The 27647-nt window shown below is 54.2% G+C and overlaps 9 protein-coding genes across 9 annotated transcripts; 4 read left to right on the top strand and 5 right to left on the bottom strand.

The window, feature by feature from the left end:
• Positions 1 to 337: 337 nt before the first annotated feature.
• On the bottom strand, positions 338 to 2808 carry MONBRDRAFT_37341 (uncharacterized protein; the record flags this gene model as incomplete). Its single annotated transcript, XM_001746304.1, has 4 exons — positions 338 to 468; positions 569 to 686; positions 1359 to 1917; positions 2045 to 2808. The coding sequence occupies 4 exons, from the start codon at positions 2806 to 2808 to the stop codon at positions 338 to 340; spliced, it is 1572 nt and encodes a 523-aa protein (XP_001746356.1).
• Positions 2809 to 4013: 1205 nt separating this feature from the next.
• MONBRDRAFT_26014 (uncharacterized protein) lies at positions 4014 to 6152 on the bottom strand (the record flags this gene model as incomplete). Its single annotated transcript, XM_001746303.1, has 10 exons — positions 4014 to 4254; positions 4579 to 4644; positions 4751 to 4802; positions 4917 to 4999; positions 5072 to 5115; positions 5217 to 5279; positions 5434 to 5536; positions 5668 to 5714; positions 5844 to 5930; positions 6024 to 6152. 10 exons carry the CDS (start codon positions 6150 to 6152, stop codon positions 4014 to 4016), a joined length of 915 nt encoding a protein of 304 aa, XP_001746355.1.
• A 4360-nt stretch (positions 6153 to 10512) lies between these two features.
• On the top strand, positions 10513 to 11949 carry MONBRDRAFT_37340 (uncharacterized protein; the record flags this gene model as incomplete). The annotated part of the gene is made up of 2 exons (XM_001746429.1): positions 10513 to 11390; positions 11852 to 11949. The coding sequence occupies exons 1-2, from the start codon at positions 10673 to 10675 to the stop codon at positions 11947 to 11949; spliced, it is 816 nt and encodes a 271-aa protein (XP_001746481.1). The 5' UTR covers positions 10513 to 10672.
• Positions 11950 to 12522: 573 nt separating this feature from the next.
• On the top strand, positions 12523 to 13938 carry MONBRDRAFT_26012 (uncharacterized protein; the record flags this gene model as incomplete). The annotated part of the gene is made up of 2 exons (XM_001746428.1): positions 12523 to 12657; positions 12742 to 13938. 2 exons carry the CDS (start codon positions 12523 to 12525, stop codon positions 13936 to 13938), a joined length of 1332 nt encoding a protein of 443 aa, XP_001746480.1.
• Positions 13939 to 14589: 651 nt separating this feature from the next.
• Positions 14590 to 14975, top strand: MONBRDRAFT_26011 (uncharacterized protein; the record flags this gene model as incomplete). Its single annotated transcript, XM_001746427.1, has 2 exons — positions 14590 to 14664; positions 14727 to 14975. The coding sequence occupies 2 exons, from the start codon at positions 14590 to 14592 to the stop codon at positions 14973 to 14975; spliced, it is 324 nt and encodes a 107-aa protein (XP_001746479.1).
• Positions 14976 to 15068: 93 nt separating this feature from the next.
• MONBRDRAFT_37339 (uncharacterized protein) lies at positions 15069 to 18686 on the bottom strand (the record flags this gene model as incomplete). Its single annotated transcript, XM_001746302.1, has 10 exons — positions 18496 to 18686; positions 18289 to 18399; positions 18016 to 18201; positions 17637 to 17927; positions 17282 to 17497; positions 16926 to 17159; positions 15967 to 16031; positions 15634 to 15874; positions 15201 to 15330; positions 15069 to 15085 (listed from the first exon to the last, which is right to left on the bottom strand). Exons 1-10 carry the CDS (start codon positions 18595 to 18597, stop codon positions 15069 to 15071), a joined length of 1593 nt encoding a protein of 530 aa, XP_001746354.1. The 5' UTR covers positions 18598 to 18686.
• A 238-nt stretch (positions 18687 to 18924) lies between these two features.
• MONBRDRAFT_32685 (uncharacterized protein) lies at positions 18925 to 22228 on the top strand (the record flags this gene model as incomplete). Its single annotated transcript, XM_001746426.1, has 15 exons — positions 18925 to 19057; positions 19144 to 19263; positions 19398 to 19492; positions 19625 to 19697; positions 19826 to 19864; positions 19964 to 20039; positions 20156 to 20273; positions 20423 to 20590; positions 20670 to 20709; positions 20813 to 20875; positions 21122 to 21254; positions 21339 to 21516; positions 21635 to 21739; positions 21828 to 21957; positions 22073 to 22228. 15 exons carry the CDS (start codon positions 18925 to 18927, stop codon positions 22162 to 22164), a joined length of 1563 nt encoding a protein of 520 aa, XP_001746478.1. The 3' UTR covers positions 22165 to 22228.
• Positions 22229 to 22742: 514 nt separating this feature from the next.
• On the bottom strand, positions 22743 to 24192 carry MONBRDRAFT_26008 (uncharacterized protein; the record flags this gene model as incomplete). The annotated part of the gene is made up of 4 exons (XM_001746301.1): positions 22743 to 23342; positions 23453 to 23496; positions 23616 to 23709; positions 23812 to 24192. 4 exons carry the CDS (start codon positions 24190 to 24192, stop codon positions 22743 to 22745), a joined length of 1119 nt encoding a protein of 372 aa, XP_001746353.1.
• A 2025-nt stretch (positions 24193 to 26217) lies between these two features.
• MONBRDRAFT_8776 (uncharacterized protein) lies at positions 26218 to 27410 on the bottom strand (the record flags this gene model as incomplete). The annotated part of the gene is made up of 4 exons (XM_001746300.1): positions 26218 to 26624; positions 26720 to 26816; positions 26933 to 27013; positions 27120 to 27410. The coding sequence occupies 4 exons, from the start codon at positions 27408 to 27410 to the stop codon at positions 26218 to 26220; spliced, it is 876 nt and encodes a 291-aa protein (XP_001746352.1).
• Positions 27411 to 27647: the final 237 nt, after the last annotated feature.

The raw sequence follows: 27647 nt of genomic DNA, 5'->3' as shown, positions 1-27647 counted from the left end.
GCCCGCTGCAGGTACTGTAAACTGGCCTTTACCGAAATCTCACCGAGCAAGCACGGGAACATCCGAGCGCGGCGCACGCAGCTTTTGGCCTTGCTTGGCTGCTTGTGAAATATATGCCACTGAAAGTTCACGCCAAGGTGCTTGGCCCCCCGATAGAAGCTCCCATAGCAACATGCCGAAAGACCTATCACAGGCACGGCCAGGCAGCTCATGAGCTACATATCGCCGTGCTGTCACGGCAAATTGCCCTCAACAGGCTCACCACACATCAGAGTGCTCCGAGAAACGGCGCTGCAGAATGGCCTCTGGCGCCATCCACCTATCAGTTTCATACACATCAGCGCACGATGCACAGGCTCACAACGAAGCGTCTATGCTGCCTGGCACACTGGACGAACCGCAGTGGCAGCTCATTGATTTGGCTACTCTTGTAGTAGTCGGTCTGCGCTACAACGCGGGACACTGCGCCTCGACCGCATGACAAGCAGTTTCATCAGGCAAGCCTCGCACTCATGTGTCGTCATGTTCGAAGTAACCAACAGGCAAGGATAGGAGCAGGCCAACGTACAACCAAGGTCTGCCAGCTTGCAATGAATGGGCGCAGCGGAGAAGACGAGCACGTTTCGTGCAGCCAAATCACGATGCACAATGCCAGCACTTGCCAGAAATGACATGCCCTGCGCCACCTAAGGAAAAAAAAAAAAAAAAAAACACGTCAAAGCAGGCAGTACCACCTCGCCCTTGTCTAGAAAGAGTTGAAGGCAGTAGACGATGGCTTGCTCACCTGAGACGCGACTGCCTGACACGACGGTGCTGACAAGTGTGGATTTTGCCGCACCACATCCAACAGTGACCCATGCGGGGCCCATTCCATGAGCATACCAATCTTTAAGCCAGCTTGGTCTTCCCTGTATGCAGATGCATGGGTCAGGCGCGGAAGACATCAGAAAATCCACTAGCAAGCAGCTCAGAGAAGGCAATCAAACACTGTCGTGGGGCTACGTACTGAGAGACGACCGCGCCATGAAGCAGCACCACGTGCTCACATCGCCGCAAAAACTGTAACAGCATGAGCTCTCGCATCCAGGCAACAGACTAGCGACGCAGCCATGTCATGCCAGGTGAGCTGCAGCAATCAAACTTTTACAATCGCCGTGGAGGCTGAATCGTGCTAAATGGCGGTAAGCGCAGCAGGCAGTCCCAGGCTACGCACATCCGTATTGGAATCCAAAAGATATTTGAGCGCCGCCAAGGTCGGGCCTTCTGAGCTCTCAAGTTGGACCTGCAGCAAGCATGAAAGCACCGCAGTCGTCAAGCAAGAGTCTCCAACGCGAGCATGAGAGCGGGTGGATACAAACCTGGTACACCTGGCTAAAATTGCCCGTGCTGGCTAGGGTGCGACACTGTAGCTGCCGCTGATCATAAAACTGCACCGGTTCGGCCTGCAAGTGAGGAAAGCGTGCCCGATAGTCCTTGCTGGCTGCTTCCATGACTCCAATGACAAGTTGCTCGGAGGCCTGCGCCTGATTGTGGCCCCGGCGCCAAAACCACACCGCCAGCAAGATTGCAAGAACCATCGCCACTGCGCCCACAGACGCGCCAAGGACAAGGCGAGCGGGCGATTCACGGTGTGAAGCACGGGCACGGGTCCCCGCAGTGGACGTCGAGCTGGCCCGAGTTGTCGAGATTGTGGGTGATATCGGGGCTGTTCCTGGATACCGCTCTTTGAACTGGGCCAGATACTGTGCATCGTTCACAAGGATGGCATGCATGGTTTGGTTCGGCTGTCCAACTTCACCAAACAGGGTGCCGTCAACCACAACTGTTGGAGATAGGAGTTGGACCTCCATTGCATCTTGCACCAAGAGAAAGTTGACCATGCTTTCCAAGCGACCATTCAGTGTGTTGCGCATAATACTGCAAACCACACAAGCATGTGAGCAAGAGAAAAGGCATGAACTCTGTGCAAATCAAGACCGGGCAGTCTAGCGTCCACCGCCTGGATGGCAGGCATGGTATTGATCAGGACGAAACAGGCACATACCGAAAAATGTTTGTGCCAAAGACAGCTTCGACGGCATCGTAGTCTCGCATGACACCATACCCTGTCACGCAGCGGTTTTCCGGTGTTTCTTCAGCCATAGGGGACAGAACAACGGTGCCATTGGTGACGTTGAGTACCATCATAGCATAGCAATCGAGCGTATTGGCAGTTTTCATGCTGATGACTCCAGAACAATACTGTTCATCACTTCCAGCTGGACAGTTGGGTACACCGTTGCATAACTGGGTCGAGAAGAAGAACGTGCTGTTGTCCTCCCGGCAAGGAATGGGCTGCAGGTAAGGGCAATGCGAGGCGTTGACCAAGCCAGCCACACCCTCCGCAGGCGGGTGACAGAAGCACATGACGCGTTTGTATCTTTCTTGGCGCAGTTCATTGAACGCCCACATGAGAAAACAGCTTTGCGGCTGGCCATATCCACTAAGGTGGTCGTCAAACGATTCAAATATGGCAAGGGTCCGCTGCACGCGGTCATCAATAAAGGAGTCGGCAAACGTGCGGATGTTCTTCATATCCAAGGAGGTTACCATACTGTCGACTCCAATGTATTGAAAGGCACTCCGACGATTGATTAATATCAGCTGCAAAAGTTTCTCGAGCCGGGGTAGGTATGTGCTCTCCAGCAGCACAGGACTTTTGTTCATCTGCAATTGCAGATAAACTAGATTGGGCATACTCTTCCACGGAAACCCGTCAAGCAGTTCCAGGTCGGTCAGGAAGAGAGAAAACTTTTCAAGAGACAACATGTCGTTCCTGTCGAATGTAAGTTGGCTGAGGGGAAGGTAGGTTCCATCCAAGCGAAGCGACGTCAACTAAGATGAACACGAGCAAGACAGCATGGTTAAATACCAAATGCAGTACGCAAAGCAAGCAGTGCAAAGGGCCAAGAAGGGTTAGGGGGATTGGGGGGTTGGATACAAGAGAGAATGTGCCTTTTGCATCCCTGGGCTTTGGTCACGAGGACTTGGCGAGATACGCACTTTTGGACACCATTTTGTGATGAGGGTAAGATTGAGTACACTGGGAAAAAAGCTTCGCTCAACACTGATGTCAATCAGGTGAGGGCTCTCGAAATAGGGAGGATGATCCATCTCCACAAACTCAAATCGAACAAACTCGGTCGAGACGGGCAAGGCATGGGTTTCGACCGTCAGAGAGAGCCGGGCTGCCACGCTTGGTCCTAACCCCTCGAGCCAGACGGAGCTGATGTTCTCAAGATGACGTAAGATGCCGTTGCGGAGTGTGAATGTGCCAGCGCCTTGAAATTTCATGTTTCGAAATATGCTGGGCAGGGCCGGCAAGGGATACTCCAGCATTGGGAGCGAACAGGCACTAAAGGTGGCAGCCTCGTGCGCATACGTATATATTGGAAAGTCGCCTTGGCAAAAACTAGAGCAGAGCCTGCACACATCACAGGCCTGATTCAGAACCCATGAACCATTCGTGCAGGTGGCCAAGGCCGTGTAGTTTTGGCCCGGAGGATAAGGGTACGGGCACTCCACCCTGCAGGGCGAGGTCGCACAGAAAACGTCCGGAATCCCGGGGAAGTGCTGACTTGCACACGCGTGTTGGCCATACCCGCCCGTGGACGCAAGAGCCACGAGCAAGGCAATCCCAGTCCAGGACATTGTGCCCCTGACCTATCTTTCTCCTCCCCCACCTCAGCTCACCACCCATCCCCCTCCCGCCCCCTGCACCCTGGGGACCGTTCGTCTCAGCACACCACCAAATCACCCCCCAAGTCCAGTCCAGCGTCGTGTGTGTGTGTGTGTGTGTGTGTGTGTGTGTGTGACAAAGCAGAAAGTGTGACACTTTCGATGTTAGGTGTTGGTGATGGTGTGTGTCTGTCTCTGTCTCTCTCTGTCTCTGTGTCTTTGCTCTTTATTTCTCTCTTTCTCAAACCGACCAAACCAATTCATTTCTGTCTCCTCTCTGTCTCTCTCTCTTTTTCTCAGGCTGTCTGTCTGTCTGTCTGTCTGTCTGTCTGTCTGTCTGTCTGTCTGTCTGTCTGTCTGTCTGTCTGTCTGTCTGTCTGTCTGTCTGTCTGTCTGTCTGTCTGTCTGTCTGTGTCTTTGTGTCTGTCTGTCTGTCTGTCTGTCTGTGTCTTTGTGTCTGTCTGTCTGTCTGTCTGTCTGTGTCTGTTTGTGATTGTGCCTATGTGCTTTTGGCTGTCTTTCTGTCTCTGTCTTTTTCTGCCCGTGTGTCGATGTGTCGATGCGTCGATGTGTCGGTGTGTCGGTGTTTATGTTTTTTGCTCTGTTCAAATGTCATGAGACCCAGTGTAGATGCAGGCGGCCGCGTAGCAGACAATTGCCACTGCCGCCGCAGAACGCAGTTTGGTCTGGATTTTGGGTCATGAGCGGCTTTTTCTAGACTTGGCCGTGTCCCAACAGTAGACTTGACCGACATCGTTCACAGCCATCAGTATTCTACCGGACATGCGGCCAATGAGCTGACAGCCTCGCAGGTTGCCTTGCGGCGTGGAGCAAAAGTCAGTATGCTTCGCAACAACCCACCTGCCATCGCTGGCAATGTCAATTTGGCGGATGGGATGCTTGGAATCACGACATCGAAGCGTAGCCCTACAAAAAATGAAAAGGCAGGCACCGAACAAGGTGGCATTTGTACCCTAAGAACATGAACGACAACCGACATCCAAGAATCCATCGTGACCAAGACCACACATACCTAGGCGAGCTTCGCTCCGTGTCGTTTAAATTGTAAAGGAAAATTTCACCCGCTAATCAAGCCGTCATCAAGAGGAACGACGAAAGGCACCCCAGAGAGTCAGAGATTGACGAGTAAAACGAGCCCGTGTGATGGTGCAACGGCATGATGTTGATGGAAAACATACTCGTGTTTCCAATTCCCACAAACGGTACTTGTGCCGCATAGGCAAAGCGAATATACCACACATTGCATCGTGGCACATCCAGCCTAAAGAGGGCCCAGGTGAGTATCCGACTGCAGACAAGATTGGTTTGACGGTTGCCTACAAACTGTTCGTACCTCTGCAGCACTGTCATAGGGTCGCCTTCCAGGGCGCGGCGTTTCTGAAAAAGACCCAAAAACGTTGGCAGTGAGACTCAACGTTGGCAGAACCCCCTCGTTAGCTCTCGCGGGCAGGCGTGTCATGCTGGAGCAGCCCACGGACATCATCTAGGTCCAAGCGTATGGCTCCCTCCCGCAGCCAGCACAGGATTCGGTCCTCTGTCGACTGCATTGTCAATGACACGAGAGCAAGGAAGCAGGAAACGAATCAAGAAAGTGCGATGAAGCTCGAGTTGGCTGACTTGACTCTGCTGTTCTGCAACTGCGTGCCTCACACATCAAATGCGAGTGGGACAAGGCTATGAGCTCCCCGCACCGACCTTGGAAAGAATCAAGTCACCATGCCATCGCACACAATCAATGTAATTGCGGTGTGCACCACGGGACGAGAAGGTGGGAAAGTCTTGTGAGCTTGGTTGAAATCTGCCAAGCGGTGCGAGCAAGGCACGTGACCGGCCATGGCTTTCGTCAGTTGGGGCACACCAGCTTTTGCAAAAGTTGCAGCGGGGTGCACAGGCCGGCATAGCAAGAGAACATTCAATCGTGGGACGTACGCGTGGCTGGCCGTTTCGACGTTGTAGACATCCGATTCGCGGAGTTTCTAACAAAACCATTGGCACAAAGTCTGGGTCAGCGGCCGCACGCATGTTGCAAAGGCGCAATGACGCTGCAGCAAAATGCTCAAGGTCATGGTTCATGGTATGCGCAAGCACGGTTCCAAGAAGCTCACCTGATCAATCGCATCCCCCAACTTCCAAACTTTTACTGCTTGGTCCATGCCTCCAGTGACCAGAAGGCGACCGGTACAATGAATGTCCTGCTCAAAGCGCGCGCCAGAGTGAGTCCAGTACAACCGGGGACATGAGCACAGGCCGTTGCACTAGCTGGATTGGCCACATGGTTGCCGTACCAAGGAGAGAACTTCGTCGCGATGGCCTTTTTCACCCCCAAACACGCACACACAAACATGTGTGTTGAGGTTCCACAGACGGGCTGTATGATCTATACACGCGCGCGGGGCCGGTGAGCGTTGATGCATGGCTTGCGTCCGGCGAGACGATTGCCCACTGAGATCGACCTTTGCTTGCTGAGAACAGTAAATGGGGTTCGGTGGGGTGAATTTTAAGCTCGTTTATGGCGTGCCCGTGCCCCTTGAGGCTCTGTGCGTGCGTGCGCCGTGAGACGAGTGCGAAGAAAGCGCGAGCGAAATAAGGAGGCCATTGGAGAAACGAATGATTTGACAACTCGTGCCGGCAGAGATTGGAGCAGAGTGCACGAACCGCGACGTTGTCAAATGTGTTGGCACTGACGGGCAGTGACAGGATAAGCAATTTGCGGGTGCACAGAAAGCATGTGAGCGGTGCGACAATGGGTGCACGGAATGCATGTGAGCAGTGCGACAATGGATGCAAAACCAGCATGACCCAGGTCGGCGTCCTCACTCGAAGACTCGAATGATGGCATTGGCACCGGCGGCTGCCAGCAGGAGATGCGAGCTGGTGGTGCTGTGTCGGATGGTCCATTCACAAGTGTAGAAAATCTCTGATCGCTGCAGTTTTCCCAGCATGGACGCACGCAAATGGTAGGGGGGCAAGTGTCGATGAGGACGAGATCGACCGGTCCGATCAGCCAAGCCGGTACTCAGCCAAGCCGGTACTCACATCACGATCAACGTAGACCTGAAGCAGTTGAAGTTGCCCTGGCCGATCTTCAGGTGCCGAATATTCGCACAAGGTGACCTAGCCGCCGCAACATGCAAGCACGCAAAACGTCGGTTGCGGGTTGTGAGAGCTGTGGTCGAGTGAGTTCCAGAAAGCCGAACAATCTCGCCGGGGAAAAGCTCGTACTTGATTGCTGCCGACAGCAGCGGCATAATATCGCGCTGGTGTGCCAAAGCATGCATGCCTGAAACACACACGCACAAAGCTGTAATGAGCTGGGTTGCCCACGTGAAAGAGCCAGGACTGCCGGGCCAGATGGAAGCCCAAATACAAAGAAGCACAACGCACGGGCAAATCTTGACGCCAAACAACTCCTTTTTTTGGTCCAACTGCAGAGCATCGGCCAAGGCAAAGTCGGGCATCGGCTCTCGCCACTGTGCCGGACTCTCCTCCTGCCGCGCTGCCATCTTGAGAGTGAGAGGAAGAAGGCAACTGCCTCTCTATTTTTTTTACTGCCTCTCTCTTCTCTCAAACTCTGTCTCTCTCAAACTCCCTCTGTCTCTCTCCCTCTGCCGCTCTCTCTGTCTGTCTCTCTCTGTCTCTCTCTCTCTCTCTCTCTCTCTCTCTCTCTCTCTCTCTCTCTCTCTCTCTCTCTCTCTCTCTCTCTCTCTCTCTCTCTCTCTTCTCTCTCTCTCTCTCTCTCTCTCTCTCTCTCTCTCTCTCTCTCTCTCTCTCTCTCTCTATCTCTTGACTCGCCAAATGTCAGACATTTTAGGAATTGTCAGACCGGGAGCCAATTGTCAGCGTTTCAGTGTCTTCTCTGAACGCGCAACATCCGACTGGCCTTGCCGACCCTGACGCCTGCCGTTGCCGCACGGTCTTTTCCAAGTGTACCGGGGTGGGCTCGAGTCAAGAGGTGGCCAGCTAGTGCAGGAGGGTTTCGGAAGGGTGACGGTTATAGTCACTGTGGAGATCGACAAGATGCCTGAATTCACACCGCGACCAGCTGCCACTTTGGAACACGATGCGTTGACGGTGCGTGCCCACCCTGCTGGCTTGGTAGCGCCACTGCATTATTCGTGGTGTATGGAAAGCTGATGATCACTGATGGCGTCATTGAACTGCAGGAGGAAGATGTTCCCATGGTTGAGCGCTCGCCATCGGCCAACAAACCCCGGCGCAGGTGAGACCCATCCCTGGCGATCGCCCCACAGAATCCGCCCGGCATCCGACGGCTCCTTCATCCGCAGCTGTTTGGTGTTCATAGCCGGCATGCCTCTGCGACTGATCTCAAGGCGCAAGCATCAGCAGAAGATGTCAGTCTTTAGTCAATTCGCCTGCGTGTCTCTTTGCCTCACTGCAATGCCTACTTTCTGATCCGTGCCGGGCACTAATGTCGCCTGATCCTCATGTCAACCCACCTGCAACTTTTGAAGGGCGTCCCACCTTTGGAATATGCCTTGCAGTTTGCAGCCTACATCAACGGCGCTGCCGACTGTGAAGTAACGCTTGAGGTAGTCATTCAGCATCAGATGAACACCGGTCTGCCTTGTGAGCACTGCGCTGCTGCCCAGCGCTCATGGTCCATGGTATGGTGTTTGCAGGAGGTCATGGCCTTTCTGACAATTGTGGCCACCGCCGAGGTGGCAGAGCATGGGCGCCTCATCGAGTCGGGCACCGTCCAAGCCATAGGGCGATCTATTCTGCGTGGCATCTCGTTTCCCGAAGTCGTGGTCAGTAGCACCAACTCCCAACTCTGCTGGCTCTGTCTGGCTGGGCACGGGATGGACCCTGACCCACGAGTGTCGCTTTTCCAATCATGCGTGTGCTGCTCAACTCGAGAGCATAGGAGCTGGGGTTGTCTGCTCTCTGGAACCTCTCTGCCCTCGTGACCAACGAAGAGCCGCTGCTCAGGGCCGAGGCTGCAGAGACCGTGGCTACTGTGCTTGCCCACGAAGCATGTGTCGACAACCATGACATGCTGGTGCGTGGCCAGGCCCAGATCTACGGGTCTGGAAAGTCATGTATCCAACACCTTACCAACCTTACCACCTTGCTTTTATGATTTACTTGCTTAGGCGCTTGGCTTGGGAGCGCTAGCCTCTATGAGCTGCTCCAATTTTGGACAAGAGTACATGGTTCAGAAAGGGGTTTTTAACAGCATCAATACCCGGATGGAGGCCTACTTTAAAAGTATTGGTCGCCAGCGGCGCACCTCCAGCACTTCCAGCACCGCCAAGGCCAAGGGAACAGAGGCCCCTGCCCGACGGCCCCGTGCAATGAACGTTGAGCGTGCCTTCTGCAACTTCATTTGCAACCTGTGCGAAGGTAAGGGGGGGGCCATGATACATGATTCGAGTCACTCCCCTCCAACTATGCTGGCGCAGGCTCTCCGAAAAAGAGAACGGGACAATTCTCCCAGTTGCCTTGCCTCCACACAATGCTCACGTCTTGGTTCTGCCGCTGTATGAGACAGACCATGAAGCCAACCAGCGTGTTCTGCTGGACTATAACGTTGTCGAGGTGAGCCGACACCGCTGTTATCCGCTTCGAAGACCTTTGGAACGAGCGTTACCCTCGCCTACGACTTATCAATAACTTGAATAGATGCTCTTGGCATGCTTGCGATCGCCCACAAGCGGCGGGGAGAAAACCAAGGCGGAAACCGCGGAACGCCAGGCGGCGGTTCTTTTTGCCTTGGAAAGCTTCATGTTCCTCACACAAACGGATCGTGGCGTGCAAACGCTTCTTGAGCAAAAGGTTCGCTTCTTTTCAGGCTCCGACAGGCCGAACGAGCTGCAGCTGTACTGGAACTCATTTCCAACATCCTTGGTTTCACTGTTTTATCCGTTATTGGTTTATTTGTATGGATGCGTAGAATTTGACAGTCCTGATCACGGCAGCCAAGGCCCATCTGTCCAGCGTGGCCTGCTGCAAAGCCTTTGCGACCATTGTCAAGACCGTCAGCGGGCCTGTGGCTGATCTCGACCGCACTGAACAGGTAGCGGTGCTGCCCATACGCATGTATTCGTGACTCATGGCTCATGGCCTCTGCCTCGCAGCGCCAGTGCTCACTTGCGCGCGTGCATGACCCCCTAGCTGACGACCTTACGCGAGGCTGGCGTACCGGCCTTGTTGAACCAGATGCTCAACGCACATTCCGATGCAACCCTCTATGCTCAGGTGTGCGACGAAATCTCAAGAGCAAAAACATGTTTTGGCAGCTGGCACAGGCACGACAACTCACAATACCTTGACTTTGATGTGAAATCTCAGAGTCGGTCTGCGCTCGCAAACCTAGCGCCGAGCTTTTTCGGTTACATGCAAATGTCAGCTCTGAGTGCTCTCTCTTCCATGGCAGCATATTGGAGCAGTCGCGAGGCAGAAGCAGGGCCAGCACCACCGTCCGTGCTGCCCGCATCAAACCAAGACGGTGACAATTCAACTCCCCGCCAGTCTCAAGCCAACGGCCAGTAGGCTTAATCGACGACCCGGTCAATGCTGACTGGGTTGAAAGTATTTGATGTTTTGACCGTACCTTGCGACCCCATGTGACCAGCGCATGGTTGCCCTTGCCCCATTCGCCGCAGAGCTAAGCCCATCCATGTTTCAAGTATTCTGACGACAACGCGTGCCGTCTACTATTTCGTTTGACCTTTGACGATGCTCGTGATGTGAATTGACGTTTTTTTTTTTTTTTTTTTTTTTTTTTTGAAGTGGTATCAATTTTTATTTTATTTTTTATTTTCTTTTTGAATAAGTCAGTGGTGACAGAGCTGCGCGGCGCAGTGTAAGAGAGGGAATTTGTCTTGTTGGCGGTGAGAGCGCCGGATGAGAACGAGAAGGACGTGCAAAGAAGAGGCTCAAGGTCACAGACGAGACATTCAGCACCTTGACGATGACGACGCCAAAGGACCCAAAGCATGTGATGCTCTTCATCGGGGTCAACACTGGCGCCAGCCGCAGCCGCGAACTCTTTCCGGTGTTTGGCCAGGCCATGGGACTGATCAACGTGGAGCTGCGGGGCGTTGATTTCCCTCCCGATACAGCACACACCGCTTTGCGACCCATTTTGCAGCAACTTCGGGACACACCGCTTATGCGCGGCGCCCTCATCACCACACACAAGCTGGCGGCTTACGAAGCTGGAGCTGACATGTTTGCTTCCTGTGATGATCTGGCTCATGAGTATGGAGAAGTGAGCTGCATCTACAAGGACGAAAAGGGGCAGCTGCATGGCTGGGCGGCTGATTTTGACATCAATCGCTACATTTTGCGCAGCCTCCTCGAGTCGGACCACTTTGCCCGACATGCCAACGCGCGTGCCATTGTCATGGGTGCCGGGGGCGCCGGCTTGTCTGTCGTGCAAGTCTTGGGCGAGCTGTTTCCAAATGTTCGTATCGATTTGACAGACGTGGATGCTCAGCGCTTGGCCTGGGCGCACCGCGTTTGCCAGGCGCGTCAGCAGGTCTCGGTCGTTGACGTGCGTGGCGGCAGTCCAGGCAACGGCGAGCTTATTACAGCCGGCGGACCGGGGTCCTTTGTTGTCAATGCCACGGGCTTGGGCAAGGATCGCCCAGGCTCGCCGCTGGCGGCGAGTGATTTTCAATGGCCTGGTAAGAGGCGCTGGTGCTGCCCCGGCAGCGTTGAAGCTCGTGATGTCGTGCCTTGGATTGCCCTCCACCTCACACCTTGCCTCATGTTTGCAACGATAGATCAATGCGTCGTTTGGGAGCTCAACTATCGAGGTGCTCGTCCTTTCTACCACCAGGCTTTGGACCAAGCCAAAGTGGCCTCCCTCAAGGTTCGGTCTTGCGCTGCTTGTTCGTCTATTTTCTTAGTTAGAGGTGGATGGAACCTGATTTGCCTCAACTGGGTGATGATGACCTCTTCCTCCCTTCTTCCTCTTCTTCTTCCTCTTCTTCCTCTTCTTCTTCTTCTTCTTCTTCTTCTTCTTCTTCTTCTTCTTCTTCTTCTTCTTCTTCTTCTTCTTCTCCCGTCATGCTCGCCGTCTATTGACTGTACACTGCTCGGGGGTTTCTTTAGGTGGAAGATGGCTTTGTCTGCTTTCTTCGAGGCTGGACCACGATCATGGCCAAGGTTTTTGGTGTCGAGCTCACAGACGATCTTTTTGAGCATGTGTGCCAGACCGTACGGACCGTCGACCAAGCTTAAGCTACAGAAGCCCCGATCTCCTATTCGAGGTCGCCAGATGACATAGAATGTCCATAGTTCAAAGAGAGTTTGTCGGACCTCTGTCTATTACTCGTCGAATGAAGAGAGTCGTCAAAGCACGAGGAAGCAGTCACGCCTGTATCGCGTTTCACCACGACTGATGGCTGACTGAAGAATCTAATCGAGATTGAGATTGAGATACGAAGCACTTACATTTCCGACTCCCATATCAAGTCCAGTCTTTGAAGTTCACGGAAACTCATTCGGATCACAAATTCGCATTTACCGAGAGTTGGTTATCTTGGCGTATTTGGGAACAACGATTGAACATGCAGCATTTGGTACACGCCGATCATGTGCTGATGATTGTTCAAATGCTAGACGTCAGCGCGTCGGGTCGAGCCTTCAGCATCCTTGAGTAATCTTCTCATCTGCTTGCAAAAAATGAAAATAAAATAAAAAAAATAAAATAAATTGCAAACTTCAAGAAAAAACCAAAAATCAAGATTTTTTTTCTTGTGTCGGAGCGAGTGCGGATGAGTCCGAGCCAATCGACGGGAGTCGCGGAACAACATGGCGGCAGCTGTTGGAAGCTGTTTGCCGTTGAGTGCAGTGTTTTGCATCGGGCTGGGTGCTTGGGTGGCCGTGAGCGGCATCTTTGCTGAGCTGCCGCTGCTCGTGGACACGCAGCCCGAGGGCTGGGCCTTGGTAGGTGCGTCTGCGGCTTGCTAATCGGCTGCCGTCCCTCGTGTTTCCTCACTGCACGCTCTACGGATGTAAACACGTTGATAGGCTTCGCGATTGACGCTGGCCGTGCAGGCCGGGAACTTGTTTGCCTTTTCCATCGCCGGGGCTCTGCATCTCGGGTGGCTACAAGAGTCTGCCCGCCATCTCGGTGCCTGCATTGGTTGCGCGCTGCTTGTGGCCGCGCTGGCTTGCACCGCCCTGATATGGTTTTATGATCACACGACTCGAGTCGGTGGCGATGAACCTCAAAGTATCACCTTGCTCGCCCTGACTTGCATCGCTTCTATCTGTGATGGCTCAACAACCATCACCTTTGCGCCGTATCTCGCCCACCTCGCGTTGTTGCCGGTGGGCCGTCAGGCCGCAGAAGGTGATGAGGCTGGTGCACTCAGCGTGCTGACTCAAACCGGTCAGCGAGTCACGCAGGCCCTCTACGTGGGATCTGGCTTTAGTGGGCTGCTGCCCTCCATGGTCTCTTGGATCCAAATGCCCCGCCATGACCAGCGCAATTTTGGACCACCTTACTTCTTCCTAAGCCTGGCGCTGCAAATGGTGCTCTCCATGCTGGGTCTTGGCTACGTGTCCTTTTTGCTCAAGGGGCGCCAACACCCACCAACCCCGCAAGCTATCAACCATCCTGAGGCCGCCAACGCTCGGCTCGTGCACGGAGACAGCGAGGCAGATCTGATGATTGAGGAGCGCGAGCCTTTGTTGGATGCCAAGACACCTGCGTTGCGCCCGGCTACTTTTATGGCGCACTGGCCAGAGTGGTCCTTGTTTGTGGGCGCAAGCATTCTTTTGAACGCAGCCTTGCCCGCGGTGCTTAGCTATGCCGCTGGACGCTACGGCGGCAACAGCTATCACACGGCACAGACACTGCTCCTAACATTGAATCCGGTCGCCAGCTTTGTGCCACGCCTGCATGGCATGGTGTCGCGTCGCTTCCACGGCCTAGCCTTGGCTGTCAGTGCTGCCCTGACTGCTTATGTTGTGGCCATTGCGGTGCCGACAGCCGCAGCGGGCCCAGAGGCTTTGTTGCATGTGGCTGTGGCTGCCAGTTGCTTCCTGTCACAATGGATACAGACCAGCTTGCTGTCTGAGCTGTTGTGGTACCAACAAATGTGCACACAAGCCTACCCACGCCTCTTGTTCTGGGCTGGCGTGATGGTGCAGGCCGGTGCCGCCGTGGGGGCCCTCCTGTTCTATGTGCTGGTCAATCACACGTCCATCTTTGCATCATAGTCCAAAGCTCGTGGTCTTGTTTAGCAGATTAGGCATGCATTCCAGCTGTGTGTGTGGGGTTTTAGAAAGACCCGCAGCGCGGAGCGGATATTTTTGATTGACCTGTGAATCGATTTTCGTTTGAGACACACGTTGACACGATGGGCTGGCTCTGCAGCCCTGCCAACGCGGCGTATCATTACAACTGTAAAGGAGGCTGAGCCGGAGGGGGTAGAAGCCGGCGGGTATGTCTAAAAAAGATAGAGACGAGGCTTTGGTATCGCGCCGGCGCTTGGGGCGTTTGTATCAAGACCTAAGGATGAATCACCAAGCACGAAGCTTCTTATTTCATCTGCTCGGCAACCTTGAGCTTCTCCTGAAGTCCACGCTTGTAAATGCGAATGCAGGCCGATCGCTAGCAAAAGAGTTTAGGGGCGAGAAAGTAAAGTGAGCGCGGACGAGCAGGCGCCGAAAGAGGCGAGCGGAGAGACAGCGGAAGAAGCAGAGAGGCAGGAAAAGGAAGAAAGGTGGGAGAAGAAAGGCGGAAGGAAACAACTCGAAGGGCAGAGTGCGGGAGGGTAAAGGGGCAAGGCAATGGCGCGCCGCACCTCACGCTGGCCGCGCTTATCAGTAGGCTTGATGAAGCGCTTCTTTTCACGGAGCTGGGACGCGATGCCATCGCGCGAGATCATCTGGTTGAGCATCGAGACGGCCTTCTCAGGCGTCATGCCAGGAAACATGACCACGGTGCGACGCAGGCTCATGTTGCCGGTTCAGCTCAAGTTTCTATCGGTCGTTCCAACCGGGAGGACTCAGCTACAAGGTCCCGCACAAGTACAGTAGCGCCACCCCCGACCGCCAGTCGTGTGTGTGTGTGTGCGTGTCCCGTAAACTCCGTGCTCTGCATAAAAAAAACTCGTGTGTGTGTGTGTGTGTGTGTGTGTGTGTGTGTGTGTGTGTGTGTGTGTGTGTGTGTGTGTGTGTGTGTGTGTGTGTGTGTGTGTGTGTGTGTGTGTGTGTGTGTGTTGTGTGTGACCACGAGCAACAGGAAAGAGTGAGAAAAACAAGTTTTAAAATAGAGAATCAGTTGGGAATATCTAAAATTAAATTTCTGTTCGGTTGTGGGTGGGGTGTTGAAGGACACAAGTGGCTCAAGCAGGGACCAAAGCTACGGCGATGCAGGTGGGGTCAGGAGCCAGGGGAGAATGAGGGTTGGATTGCGAGGGAAGGGAGAGAGCAAGACATCAACTGGGACGCTGGAATCGCAGGTAGCGCAAACGTACCAGGGCTGGATTGCTTCGGCGATGATTCAGGTTCTGACTGCGCAGCAGTCTCAGTTGCCGTTGCAGAGGGATCCGCGGTAGGAACAGATGGCAGTTCGTCAGCCTGAAGCAGAGCTTCATCATCCATGAGCTAGAGGACAAAAGGGTGAGATGGAAGGTGAGCGGGAAGGTGGGCGCAGGAACAGGCCGACGCTGATATTGCAAAGCTTGACAATGCACGGCTCATACGTCATCCAGTTCAGCCATGAGGGCATCTTCATCCTGCTGATCAATTGACGTGCCCAGCAAGCCTGCAACTTCCTGTAGCATCCATGAACAAGGGGTGAGCAGAAGGGTTGAGTTGACAGTTTGGCTTGGTCGCGATGGTAGCAATTGCAGCCAGTTCAGCACAGGGTACAAGTGTAAATTTTTGAAGCTCGAGGGTGACACTCACGTCGGTCCAGGCTTGGAGCTCACTGGCGTCTTCCATGACACGCTCAACCCGCTCAATATCCAGCTCTGCCTGCAAGGCCTTGAGGGCTTCATTGCCGGCTTCAAGACCATTGATCACGTCCTTCTCAATGCTACCAAACTCGATGCGCTGTACCATGTCATCCAGGTTATCAAGCTGGCCCTCTGTCTTTTGAAGCAGGGCTTCTTGATACTTTTTGCGGCGGAGCACGAGCTTGGCCCGTCTAGTACAAACAACCATCAGGACATGGTGGGTCGGGGACAAAAGCATAGCAAGGTAGCAGCGTTGAGTGCGAAGCAGAAGACCGAAACTGACTCGCGATCCTTGGCGGCCAGACATTTCTTGGCGATTTGACGCTCTTGCTCGAGCACTTGTTGAATCTACGGGTCGATGCGCAGATGGGTGTATGTCATGAGCAAGGCAGAAGTGGCACACCGGCAGCAAGGCGGCGCACACCTTTTTTTGATATTGCTTCAAGCGGTCGCGCTGGTTTTTCAGTTTCTATGAAGGAACGCCGTGATGCACGTCAATTGGTTCCAAAGCCAAGCAAGCTCGCCAAGGACAACAAGGCTAGGCCAATTGCGCGGCGGTGGCACGCCATGCCTCGGCGTTGGCAGTCGCGCGCGACACATACCAAGATGGCTTTGTCCTGTTCCGTGACCCGAGAGGGTGCGGGTGCCGGCTTTTTAGAAGAGGAGAAGAGCCCACCCATGATGCGTGCGTGTGGGCGTGCGTGCGTGTGGGCGTGCGTGCGTGTGGGCGTGTCGACGTGATCCAAGCTATTTCAAGGCCGTTGGTCCGGAGGTGTCGTCATGAGAGCACACACAAGCTGATTGTCAAAAATCACACACACACACACACACACACACATACACACACACACACACACACACACACACACACACACACACACACACACACACACACACACACACACACACACACACAAAAGAAAGGTTGATTCACAAATTAGAAAACAAGAGTTTGGCAAAGTGCGCGCAGGAGGTCTGAAAAGAAATTGTCAATTGATTTCGTAGAGTATGAGATTCGTGGTCGTAGGGGTTGCTGGGCACACATGCAAAGGACACACAATGCAAGGAGGGGTTGGATAACAAGAGGGCAAGGCAGGGAATCTACGCTAGCACTTGATAATATGTCGAGGGCACGTATCCTTGTGATCCGTCGGACTATGTGTTATTCCAAAGGTGAATGATGGGTACGAATGGTGAGCATGAGGCATAGCCTGCTGATGAAACGAAGCACACGTGGCTTACCTTGGCCGCAAGGGCCCAGCCGGAGCCGTCATCTTGCATGAGGAAGACCACTTCTCCAGCTACAACGGGCAGCTCGCCTTGATTGGAGCCGGCAAAGTCATACATGATTTGAATGCGCGGCGGCGCTGGCGCAGCAGGTGCCGCCGGCGTGGCTGGAGCTGCTGCTGGGGTTGATGCCGCCATGGGTGTACTCGGTTCGTAGGCGTCACCATCCACCATCGACGGGCGCTTATCCTGTCACCAAGGCCCCAAACCGCCAAGCACACGACATCAGAAATAGTACACGAAGAAAAAGTGCGATAGGACAGCCTTGAGAATGAGGCGTACGCAAGAGCACATTGGAAGGGTCAACTGACCAATTTTCGCTGCACGCGTGGCGAGTTCTTTTTTGCGGATTGACGATTGGCCATAACTTCATCAAAGGGAATATCACCGGGTTGCGGCTGACCCGTTTTGACGGCAGCAGCAAAGCTGGCGGCGTCTGATCCCTTGTCAAAATTGCGGCAGCTGCCCTCGACGCCATCGATGGCACGCAGCTCACTCTGAGCAGCCTGGCGCAAACACGCCACGGTCTGCAGCGGGGGCCAAGCGGCGGCCGTGAGCCGGGGCACAATTGATGGGATGCATGCATCCCTAGCACAGCCCCAATCGAGAGGGAAAAAGAAAAGGCAGCATGGAGGGGGAACTGGACAATATGTCTGTGATAGATACCTGGTTGATTTGATTGACCACACCCTCGGCCCGATTCTCATCCATGGCTTGGAGACTGTCAAATACGGCGGGCATGTGGGAGTAGTAGATGACGGTGCGTTCGCGATTGAAAGTGTCCAAATCCTCGCACAGCTGTCGCTCGGCATCCTCGCGGGCCTGAGCCTTGGCCGCATATTCGCGACGCGCCTGGTCGATCTTTTTCTTCTTGTCCACTTCGCTCATCTCGATCTTTTCATACGCCACCTTGGCTGCAACGGCATCCTTCTCGACCTTGTCATACGCTTTCTTGCACTGTCACAAGCCACGCGCCAAGGTGAGGTGAAACGCACCAGCATGGCCCGTTGTTGGCGAACTCGCCCAGTTTGGAGAGCAATCGCACCTTTTCAAATGTGGCAGCGTGTTTCTGTAGATCGTTTTGCAACTGCGCGACTTGCTTGAGCAATTCACTTCGCTCCTGTGTCTTCTCCTTGATCAGGGTGCGCAGGGGCTGGCAGACCTCATTCATAATGGACACCGAGGCTACATCCCGTGCATTGGCAGCATCGCCAACCATGCCAACCAAGTCCTGATCAAGAGAGGGGGTGAGGCACGACGTGCGCGCTCAGACGGACCAAGCCCTTTTACGAGCGCAGCGGGTGTACAGGGCACGGACCTTCCAGCACTGGGCGAACATGGGGGAATGAGGATGGACATTGAGAGTGGGCTCAAACTGCTTGGTCAGAGCAAGCAGCTTACTCGCGCTCTCCTTCTCAATCTCAGCCACCTATGCCGGAACCGGGAAGCAAGTCAGAGACAAGTCCAGCCGTCCTCACGACGCCGATCGGGCGAGACGGGACGGGGAAGTGGGGTTCAAACATACCTTTGCTGCAAACGTGCGCACTTGAGAGATGAACTGGATGCCCTCATCGGTCTGCACTTCGATGGCCGCAATGCAGTCCCACAGTTCCGTGCCCCAGACCATGTCGACGGTTTCCAACAGTGAGTGAGCACCCGACCCTCCTTCTTCATCCAAAAGAGAGAGAGAAGTTGTGAGGAGAGAGAGAGAGAGCGAGAGCGAGAGAGAGATGAATTGAGTTTGAGAGAGAGTTTGAGAGTTTGAGAGTTTGAGAGAGAGAGTCATGAATTGAGAGAGGAAAAGCGAGAGAGCGCGTCCAACTGGACATGGGGGGATATTTAAAAGAAAGTAATTTACATGTACATTTGACGCTTACGTTTCAGTGGTCGAACGCAGTGAGCATCAGTTCGTCAGTGGCTTATGTTTGTGTTTTTGTTTTTTTTTTTGTGAAAAATGATGCGTGTGGCGGCTGTGTTGGCTGTGGCGGTGGCCCTGGTTGCGGCGGTGATCGCGGAAGAAACGGGCGGAGATGATGCGCCCAGGCCGCACATCTTCATGGTGATTGTCGACGATTTCGGCTGGGCAGGTGAGGCTAGTTGCAGATCTTCAGCACACGTTTCTTGTTTGGCTCGTTAGTTGATCACTGCCATTGGGCGGGCTTGGGCTTGATAGAGGTCGGCTATCATCGGAGCGAAGAGTACAAGCAAGACGTCCAAACTCCCACCATTGACGCGCTAGTGCAGGAGGGCATCGAGCTCAATCGTCACTACGTGCATTATGCCTGCACGCCGAGTACGTCGACTTGAGCCCTCAGTGTTGTTGATGGAGCATTCGCTCACGCCCACAACTCAACTGATCTTCTCGCACAGCACGGACTTCTTTCCAGTCAGGCCGCCTGCCCGTCCACGTCACCACTTCACTAGCAGATCCCTGTCAGCCAGGCTGCGGCATGCCTCAAAACATGACGGGCGTGGCCGAGCACCTTCAAAGTGCCGGGTATGCCACCCATTTCGTCGGCAAGGTATCCGCCTAGTCCCCCACGACCACACAATCAGGTTGCATTTCTGATCTCTCACCGAGACGATGTAATTGAAAAAAAAAAAAGCGCTTGATCCGTGGCCTTATCTCACGTGAATGGATCTTTACCTTGCAGTGGGACGTCGGCATGACCACGCCTCAGCACACACCCAAGGGCCGTGGCTACGACACCTCTCTCAACTATTTTGGTTCGTTACTACCTTGCATCCTCGGATCAACCCCCCCCCCCCGGAGGTTTTTATGGCACCGTACAGCTGACAACTGTCTTGGGTTTTTTTTTGTTGACTTGCCCTGCCATTGTTTGAATCATGTTTAGGCCATGGCAACTGGATGTGGAGTGAGGCTGAATGGCAAGGTGCGATGACCGCCATCATGGGTTGACAGATAGCTCCATTCCCAGGTTCACTTTCCGCGCAAGGGCTCGGGTTCACGGCTCTCAATCTCTTTCTCATAGGCTCATATAACCATCGCTCGGATCTTCCCCCTTGCGAGCCTCCTGCCTGCTTCAAGGACTTTTGGGAAACCGACAAGTATGCCATCCTGAACTGCCGCCCACCCGCGAAGGCAATATGAAGATAGGCCTCTGAGACCCGTGCAGGTCCTTGAGCTGTTGGCATTGTTGTATTCATGCATGTATGGTGGATAGGCCTGCCGCAGAGCTGAACGGCACACAGTATGAAGAGGCCATCTTCCGCGACCGCGTCTATTCAATCCTGGAACAACATGATCCTAGCACACCCTTGTTTCTCACCTATGCTTCAAAGGTCGGTCACTACTGACTTTCATCCAACCAAAAGCAAACGAACAAACAAACCAACAAACAAACAACAACTTGCGCAGCAGATTGCGGCTTTCGAATCGCTCATCCCTGTACGGGGTTGCCTGTGCGACGTCGCTTTGCTGCTTGTGGCAGGTGGCGCACTACCCGCTCCAGGCACCGATTGAGTACCAGGAGAAATTCTCTTTTATCGAGGAGCCACACCGTCGCGTTTATCACGCCATGGTCGCCTTTCTTGACGACAACCTGGCCAACTTTACCAGCCTGCTCAAATCCAAGGGCATGTGGAACAACACTTTGATGGTACACGGATAATGTGCACGATGTTCTTGCGACCAGTTCGTTCGGGTGTGGCTAAGACGTGCCAACTCCTTGTCCCTAGGTTTTGACCTCCGACAATGGAGGCTATGTCAAGTCATTCTGTGCGTCCACTGTCGCGCCTCGACGCTGATGCTTTGCATGTCAACTTGATCGTGCTCATGTCCGCGCCGTGTTGCACTCGGATGCCTGCGCGCGCGCGTGCAGTGGGTGACTGTGATAACAACACATCCCATGGTTATGCGTGCTTCAACGGCGAGGCTGGTGCAAGTGCGTAGATCAATTTCGGGGGGTTTCAGCAGCACAAGACCAAAGCATGCTCATATCACTCGTATCGCACCGTTTCTTCTGTTTGACCGTATGGATGCGGCAATATATTGGTCCTGTCTTGAAATGGCTCGGCGCTTGGTGCGGCCTCTCTTTCAGATAGTGCGTGAGCCCCTTTGGCCCGAGTTTGGATCTTACGCACACTGGCAGTGCGAATCCCTTGATGCTCACTTGTACTTGGCGTTGTAGACTATCCATTGCAGGGGGGCAAGTACTCAACCCTGGAGGGTGGTGTGCGGGTGAATGCTTTTGTGTCGGGCGGATTTGTGCCCGAAGAGCGTCGTGGCACTCGTGAGGATGAAATGGTGCATGTCGCCGATTGGTGTGTCATGATGCGAGGCGCAGTGCTTGTCGTGCCCGACCGCCCGTGTTCATAGTCTTGGGTCTGCCCTGGGTTTGGTTGTAGGTACGCCACTTTTGCAGCGCTAGCCGGCGTGGACCCGACCGATCATCGTGCGGCCCAGCACAATTTACCGCCCATCGACTCGCTCAACATTTGGCCTCTCCTTTCCGGGGCCAATGTGTCATCACCTCGCCAAACGCTGCTCATTGACCCACACGCCCTCATCTGGGGTAAATGGAAGGTTTGTGACTCAATCTAGAACGAGCGAAACCCTGCAGTTGTTGAGTATCCTGTAACCAGTCTTTCTGAAGGAAAGGAGATGGCCATCTTGACTTGACGTGGTGCATGCGGGGCCTCAGGTTTTGCATGGTAATGTCATTGAGGCCAATTGGGGTGGTCCGCAGTATCCCAATGCTTCGACCGCCGACGATCCCATCGAAAACTACTCGCGCAACTGCAGTCAGGTACATATCGCATTCCAAGCTTCACATGATTTGAACGCAAGACTCGCCTGGCATCTGAGCGTCGTGGCTTGCGTTGTTCATCGTCCAGGGCTGTCTGTACAACGTGCACGATGATCCTTCCGAACGCACGGACCTAGCTGCCAGTGAACCGGAGCAGCTTCAGACCATGCTGCAGATGCTTCAATTGCAAGCGCAGTCGATATGGAGCCAACCCATCGGTACGGTCTGCATGTTGTTGGCAACCACTGCTCTGTTGAAGCGGATAGAGAGAGTTACTGCACTTGTTTTCGCATCTCAACAACGAGGCCTGCTACTGTTGCGTACGGAATGCAGGCCAGATTGATCCTGCCTGCAGCACGGCGGCCATGGATCGCTACAACGGCTTTATTGGGCCATGGCTGGATGTCGATGGACAGCTGCTTTGAGATCAATCGCGTGTGGACCTGCCAAGCTTGGCTGTGATTTCAAGTTGAAAATTTTAGATTCTCGAGAAAAAAAAAAAAATACAAGTTTGATGATGAAATCATTTACATGTTAGAAGACAAGCAGAACTGGGGTTCCTAACAGTCGATTCAATAGTCGGGGTTGTGGCCCATGTCAATCAGAAGAGGCGCGAGATTTGGCAGTCAAAAAAGAAAAAATTAGAACAAGGCAGAGCCAATTAGCACAGTTATAGCTACAAACAAGACAAAATAGGGGTAAGACCATCGAGCAGGTGGATGGAAGGAAAAATGCCCATGGCCACACACACACACACACACACACACACACACACACACACACACACACTCACTCACACAGCGTGCTTCGCTGAAAAAGAAAAAAAAAAAAATCAAGTGCGAAGAAAAAAAGCAACTAAGGGACATTTACTTGGGTGCCAAGGGCTATGTAAAATCAGGTTGTACCAACAAGGTGGCACGAGAGCTAGGCATCGAAATAGGCATGGTTCTCAGTATTGACAGGTTGTTGATGTACGCGCGCGCTTTTGATGATCCATTGGCGATCATGAGTGCGCAGTGACGGCAGTCATTTGAAGACGGGCCTCGGCTGCTTGGGCGCGCTGCTCGGCAGCCTCAGCGCGTTGCTCAGCCAACTTGGCGCGGAGTTCGAGGTGTTTGATGCGGATGGATACGTCTTCGTCCGGTGTGAGACGTGATTCGCGGCGCTTGATCGAACTGCGCTTGACCGAGGGCTTGCGCGATTGAGAGAGGCGGCTGGCGAGGCTGAGCGGTCGCAGAGCGTTGCAAATCCGATCCCGGTCCTCGCTGCTGGTGATGCCAATGGACTTGAGATCCTGATCACTGACATCCCAGAGGGCTTGCCAGCTCAGAAATTCGTTTTCAACAAAGTTGATCGTGTAGTGCTCGAGCTCGAGGGCGGCCAGCCACTCGCGGATGGGAGCGCGGCCCATGGGAAGTGGAGGCGGCGTCAGTTCACGCCGCAGCATGCTGACAGCACTGTACTCGGCAAAGTCGTCCGTCTCTTCTTCGTCTTCGTCCTCGCTGAGGAAGATGTTCTCGAAAATGGTCTCGTCCCGGCTGATGCGGTAGGATTTGCGGCGATATGCCTCTTCGGCGCTCTCGTACATGGGACTGATGGCACGCTGTGGAAGGGGCAGGCGAGAAAGAGAAAAGTGAGCTTGCGAGCACGCGCACAAAAGATTGTGTGGTCTGGCGAACCCAACGCTGGACTGGTGCAAACGGCGAGACATACGTGATGACGACGCAGAACAGGTTGCTCGACATCAAGCGTAATACCTGGAGGGGGGGGCGAGCAAAAAGGGAAGCAAAAGCAACCAAAGGAGAGGCGAGTGAGGCGCGTGAGGGTGGATGTAGAGCGTCTGCTTCAACGGGTCGAAAAGAAGGGGCAGGCGTACCTTGCTCATCAAGGGAATACGTAGACAGACGATCATGAGCCAGGCAGGCGAGGCGGCCATTGCATTCGACAGCCTTGGAGCCTTCAGTCAAGAGCTGTATCACCCCAAAGGCATGGACAGGTTGTTGGCGTGAGTGAGGGGGGATGTGTTCCCACAGGTAAGGTCGTTAGAGGAAGCCACCAAGTGGGACACTTACGCAGGAGCAAATGGAGCAGCGGCAGCAGTCACGATGGCGAATATGGCCTTTGACGTAGAGGAAATCCTCTTCATCGAGGATGGGCAGATTGCACTCATCGCAGCGAAAGGCTTCTTGGTCGGTGTCACAGTCCAAACCGGGGGTGGCGCGATTTTTGAAGCACGTCGTACAAAGAGCTTCGCCACTGCGAACGTGATAGGGCTTGCCATCGAGTTCGTCGTCGCACTGAGCACAGCGAAAGCAGGCTGGATGCAAGAGACCCAGGCCTTGGGCGGACACGGCGGTGTGAAAGATGGCCTCGTCGCAGAGCACACAGTACGGCGCGCTGGGGCGCAGGCTCTGCTTGACGGCTTCAATGGATCGCTTCATTTCGGCTTGCATGTGTCGAGACGCGGCAGACAAGGGCAGCACCAAAGGCCGTTGGCAAAGGTCGTGCCAGAGAGGAAGGGTGGCGTCGGGGCAGACAGGAGAAAATGCCAGTGTGTAATGGGCCACTAGGTGGTGGTGGTGGGTGGTGGGCAGCGTGGGCTCGAGGCTTGAAGTTCAAGTGCTCACCGATTGCAAGACGAAGCCGGGTTGTTTGGTGGTGCAGGGGCAGGGGGTTGGGGGGCAGGTGTGGCGTGTGCAAGAGGAGTGCGTGAGGTAGATGGTGTCATAGACCAAATGGGTGTATGTATACGGCGGGCTATGCTATTTGCTATTTGGCGGTTGGGCATGATGCATACAGGCCATGAGTAGGAGAGCCAACCAATCCGTTCCACAGAGAGAGAGTGTTTGAGAGAGAGAGTTTTGAGAGACGATGGCTTCAGAGAGAGAAAGCTAGCCTAAACGAAAGAGGGTTTGAGAGAGTTTGAGAGGTTGAGAGAGCGAGAGGTTGAGAGGGAGAGAGAGTGCGGGGTTGGGGGGTCCTTGACCGCTCGTGATCCGTAGATTGGATCAGTGGTGTTGCAGCACATTGTTGATTTTGGCTCAAGCGGCCTTCTGTGTGGATGGCTGTGCAAACTCCCATTTCTCTGCGGGAGATGCATGACTCAGTCTTCATCTCTGGATTGTGTTTTGGTTTGCAGAGGGGTTGATGCCAAGTGAATATCAGTTCTCTGAGCCACCAACAGGAATACCAAGCACTCTCTAATCTCAACTCGATGGTGCCCACCTTCTCTGAGATTGTATGTTTTGGTGTGGAGACTGTTTCTGCTGCACTCGTTTTGGTATGTTCATGTCCTGACCTTGCAATTCTATCCTGGGTCATTGGACAGATAAGGACATCTGTCATTCGTTGTCGAGGACCTCCAGCAAACAAACGACAATCCCGAATCAGCACGAGCGCCGCCTCGCCCTACTTGAAACATCTAAATATAGGCGACGAAAGGTACCCAAGTGCCTCCCAAGTTGCTCCCAAGCACACAACTCTCCATATGACCCCACATGGCCCCACCAAAACACCAAAACACACCAGCGCGACACAATGGTGCTCGCTCGTGCGCCCGCCCGAAGTTTCCTTGGTGTGAGTGTGCTGCTGTGTTTCCTTCCATTCCTTCGGCTCTGTTCCGTTCCGTTTCAACGGCAAAACGACAACTGCCGCCAGCCAGATTTGCGGGCACTCACTCGGCTTCCTTGTCCTCTCGTACTCTGCATTCCCGCTTAGTGTGAGCACCTCACGAGTTCTCTCATAACAATGCCATAACATGGCTGGAGCGGGCATAAATTAGCTCGTGTGTCGAGGCAGCAAGTCTGGGACGAGGTTGTAAAAGGAAGGGCATGTGCAGCATGAAACTTGGTCTTGAGGACCTTTGTCGCACGCATTCACTCGCATCCACCTTGTCCGAATCGTTTTGTTTGCATCATTGGGCTCGCGCTCGGCGCCCCACCGAGTTTCCGCCAAAAGTCTCAAAGCAACGCCTCCACACCAGTGTTTCCCTTCTTCCTTTCCTATTATTCTCCCTATTGTCCCTATTCTCTCTCCGCTTATGCTTGCTCGCTTCCTAGCTTCCTTCTCGAGTCACCTGACTTTTTGCTGTGCTGCCTCGATGGAAAAGCTCAACCAAGTGTCTCAAGTGTCTGGACGGTGTTTTGGTGGCGTGTTTGTGCAGAACTGTGCTCGGCATCACGCACCCCCTCTAATCTCGGAGCAGGAGCAGAAAAAAGTCAATCTTGACGCCCGGCGGTATGTTGGTCTGTTGGCGTAGGGGTGGGCTTCGTCATACATGGCGTCATGAGTCCCCATAAAGGTTGCCACTGTTTCTCTTCACTTGTCCTTACCGTCCAAACAGCACAGTCACCAAGAGCAACACCAACAACACCAACAACACCCCAAGGTAACGATCCAAACCGTCAGACTGACAATAGGGGGGAACCGATGGAGAGGGCTGCGGTGTGACGCATCAATTCACATGTCAGTCAGAGTCCTTACATCCAGGCCAGAAACCAGGCCGTCCACGACTGGGCGACCGGGACGGCTCGGCGAAAGACGTAGAGCCGCTCGTAGCAGCGCGAAAACGGCGCCAGGTTCTCGCGGTGCACGCAGTCCCAATCGGCTTCTAGCGTGTCGAAAAACTCTTCGTTGGCATTGACACCGCCCCGTGCCTCACCCACATAAATGAGGTAGCGACCCTTGTAACGGTCCAAAGCGCGCTGCGCCATGTCCGAATCGGGTGGATACACCAGCAAGAGCGTCCGGTACGGGTACCAGCCGAGCTTTTGCTCGTCACCGGAATAAACCTTGCCCACGGGTTGATTCGAGGGCTGCAATGAGCTCTCGTTGTCAAAGGCCACCACATTGGCGCCAGCCTCTGTCAGTGCTCGTTGCCATTGTCCTACCCAACATGTGCAATTGTCAAGCCCCAAACAAACGATGGTTCGGGGTGCTGGGGGCAAACATGTGAGAAAAACGTTTACCCAGCAAACACACCTTGCCCCGCGCCCAGCTCCACAATGGGCGAAAACTCCTTGATCAGCTCCAGAGCAGAGTCGGTCCAGCGGGCACAGCCATACGTGTCCAAATACGCCTGTCGCGCGTGAGGCTCGACCACACCGTAGAGGATAATCTAGCCGCATGCTTGTGGTGAGCTGCCCGACCCCGGCGAGGTGGGAAATAAAAACCATTGAGGTAGTCTGGGCATACCTGAGTGTCGCGCAGCACATCCTCGCGAAACTTGGCATACAGCTCGGCCCGCTTGAGGTCGTCCGGTTCAGAGGCCCCCAGCTAGTGCATTTGGATCGAGAGAAAATTGAGGGCGCCCACCAGTCCTGCCACCCACCCACGTTGATATGCGCAGCGTATCCAAGTGTGATGCGGCTCTTGAACAGACCTTGATAAACTTTTCGCGCATCTCCGCCATGTACTGGTGCAGCTTGACAACATCTCGCTCGCGTTGCTCGAGTCCTTGCTGCAGCTCCGGGTCGTCCAAGGGCGCATGGATGGCTGGGGCATCATCAAATCGGGTGCGGCAACCGGCTACTAGTACTCCAGTTGCCGCCACCCCAAGGCCCACACCCACTGCTGTTGGCAGCCAGCTCCTCCGCTGGCTCGGGCCTGCGTAGCTGGTTGCCCGCCGACCAAGCAACGGGGCGCTGCGCCACGCCGCGCGTACAGCTTGCATCATGATAAACGATACCCCACGCCTATACAGAGTAGCACACCCACACGGGCGCTGCGTCAACGGCTCGCAACCTTTCCCAGTGGACCATGAAACGGCACAACCAACTCGGAACTGCAACGCTGCCGTTTCGTCTCTACACACACACACACACACACACACACACACACACACACACACACACACACACACACACACCAAACGAGAGAACGAACGAAGGAAACACGTACCTATGCGGAA

The sequence above is a fragment of the Monosiga brevicollis genome, genomic scaffold (genome assembly GCF_000002865.3).
Source record: "Monosiga brevicollis MX1 MONBRscaffold_12 genomic scaffold, whole genome shotgun sequence".
Classification (NCBI taxonomy): domain Eukaryota; class Choanoflagellata; order Craspedida; family Salpingoecidae; genus Monosiga; species Monosiga brevicollis.
Note: the sequence above shows the minus strand (reverse complement) of the source record. Positions and strands in the feature narration are given on the sequence as shown.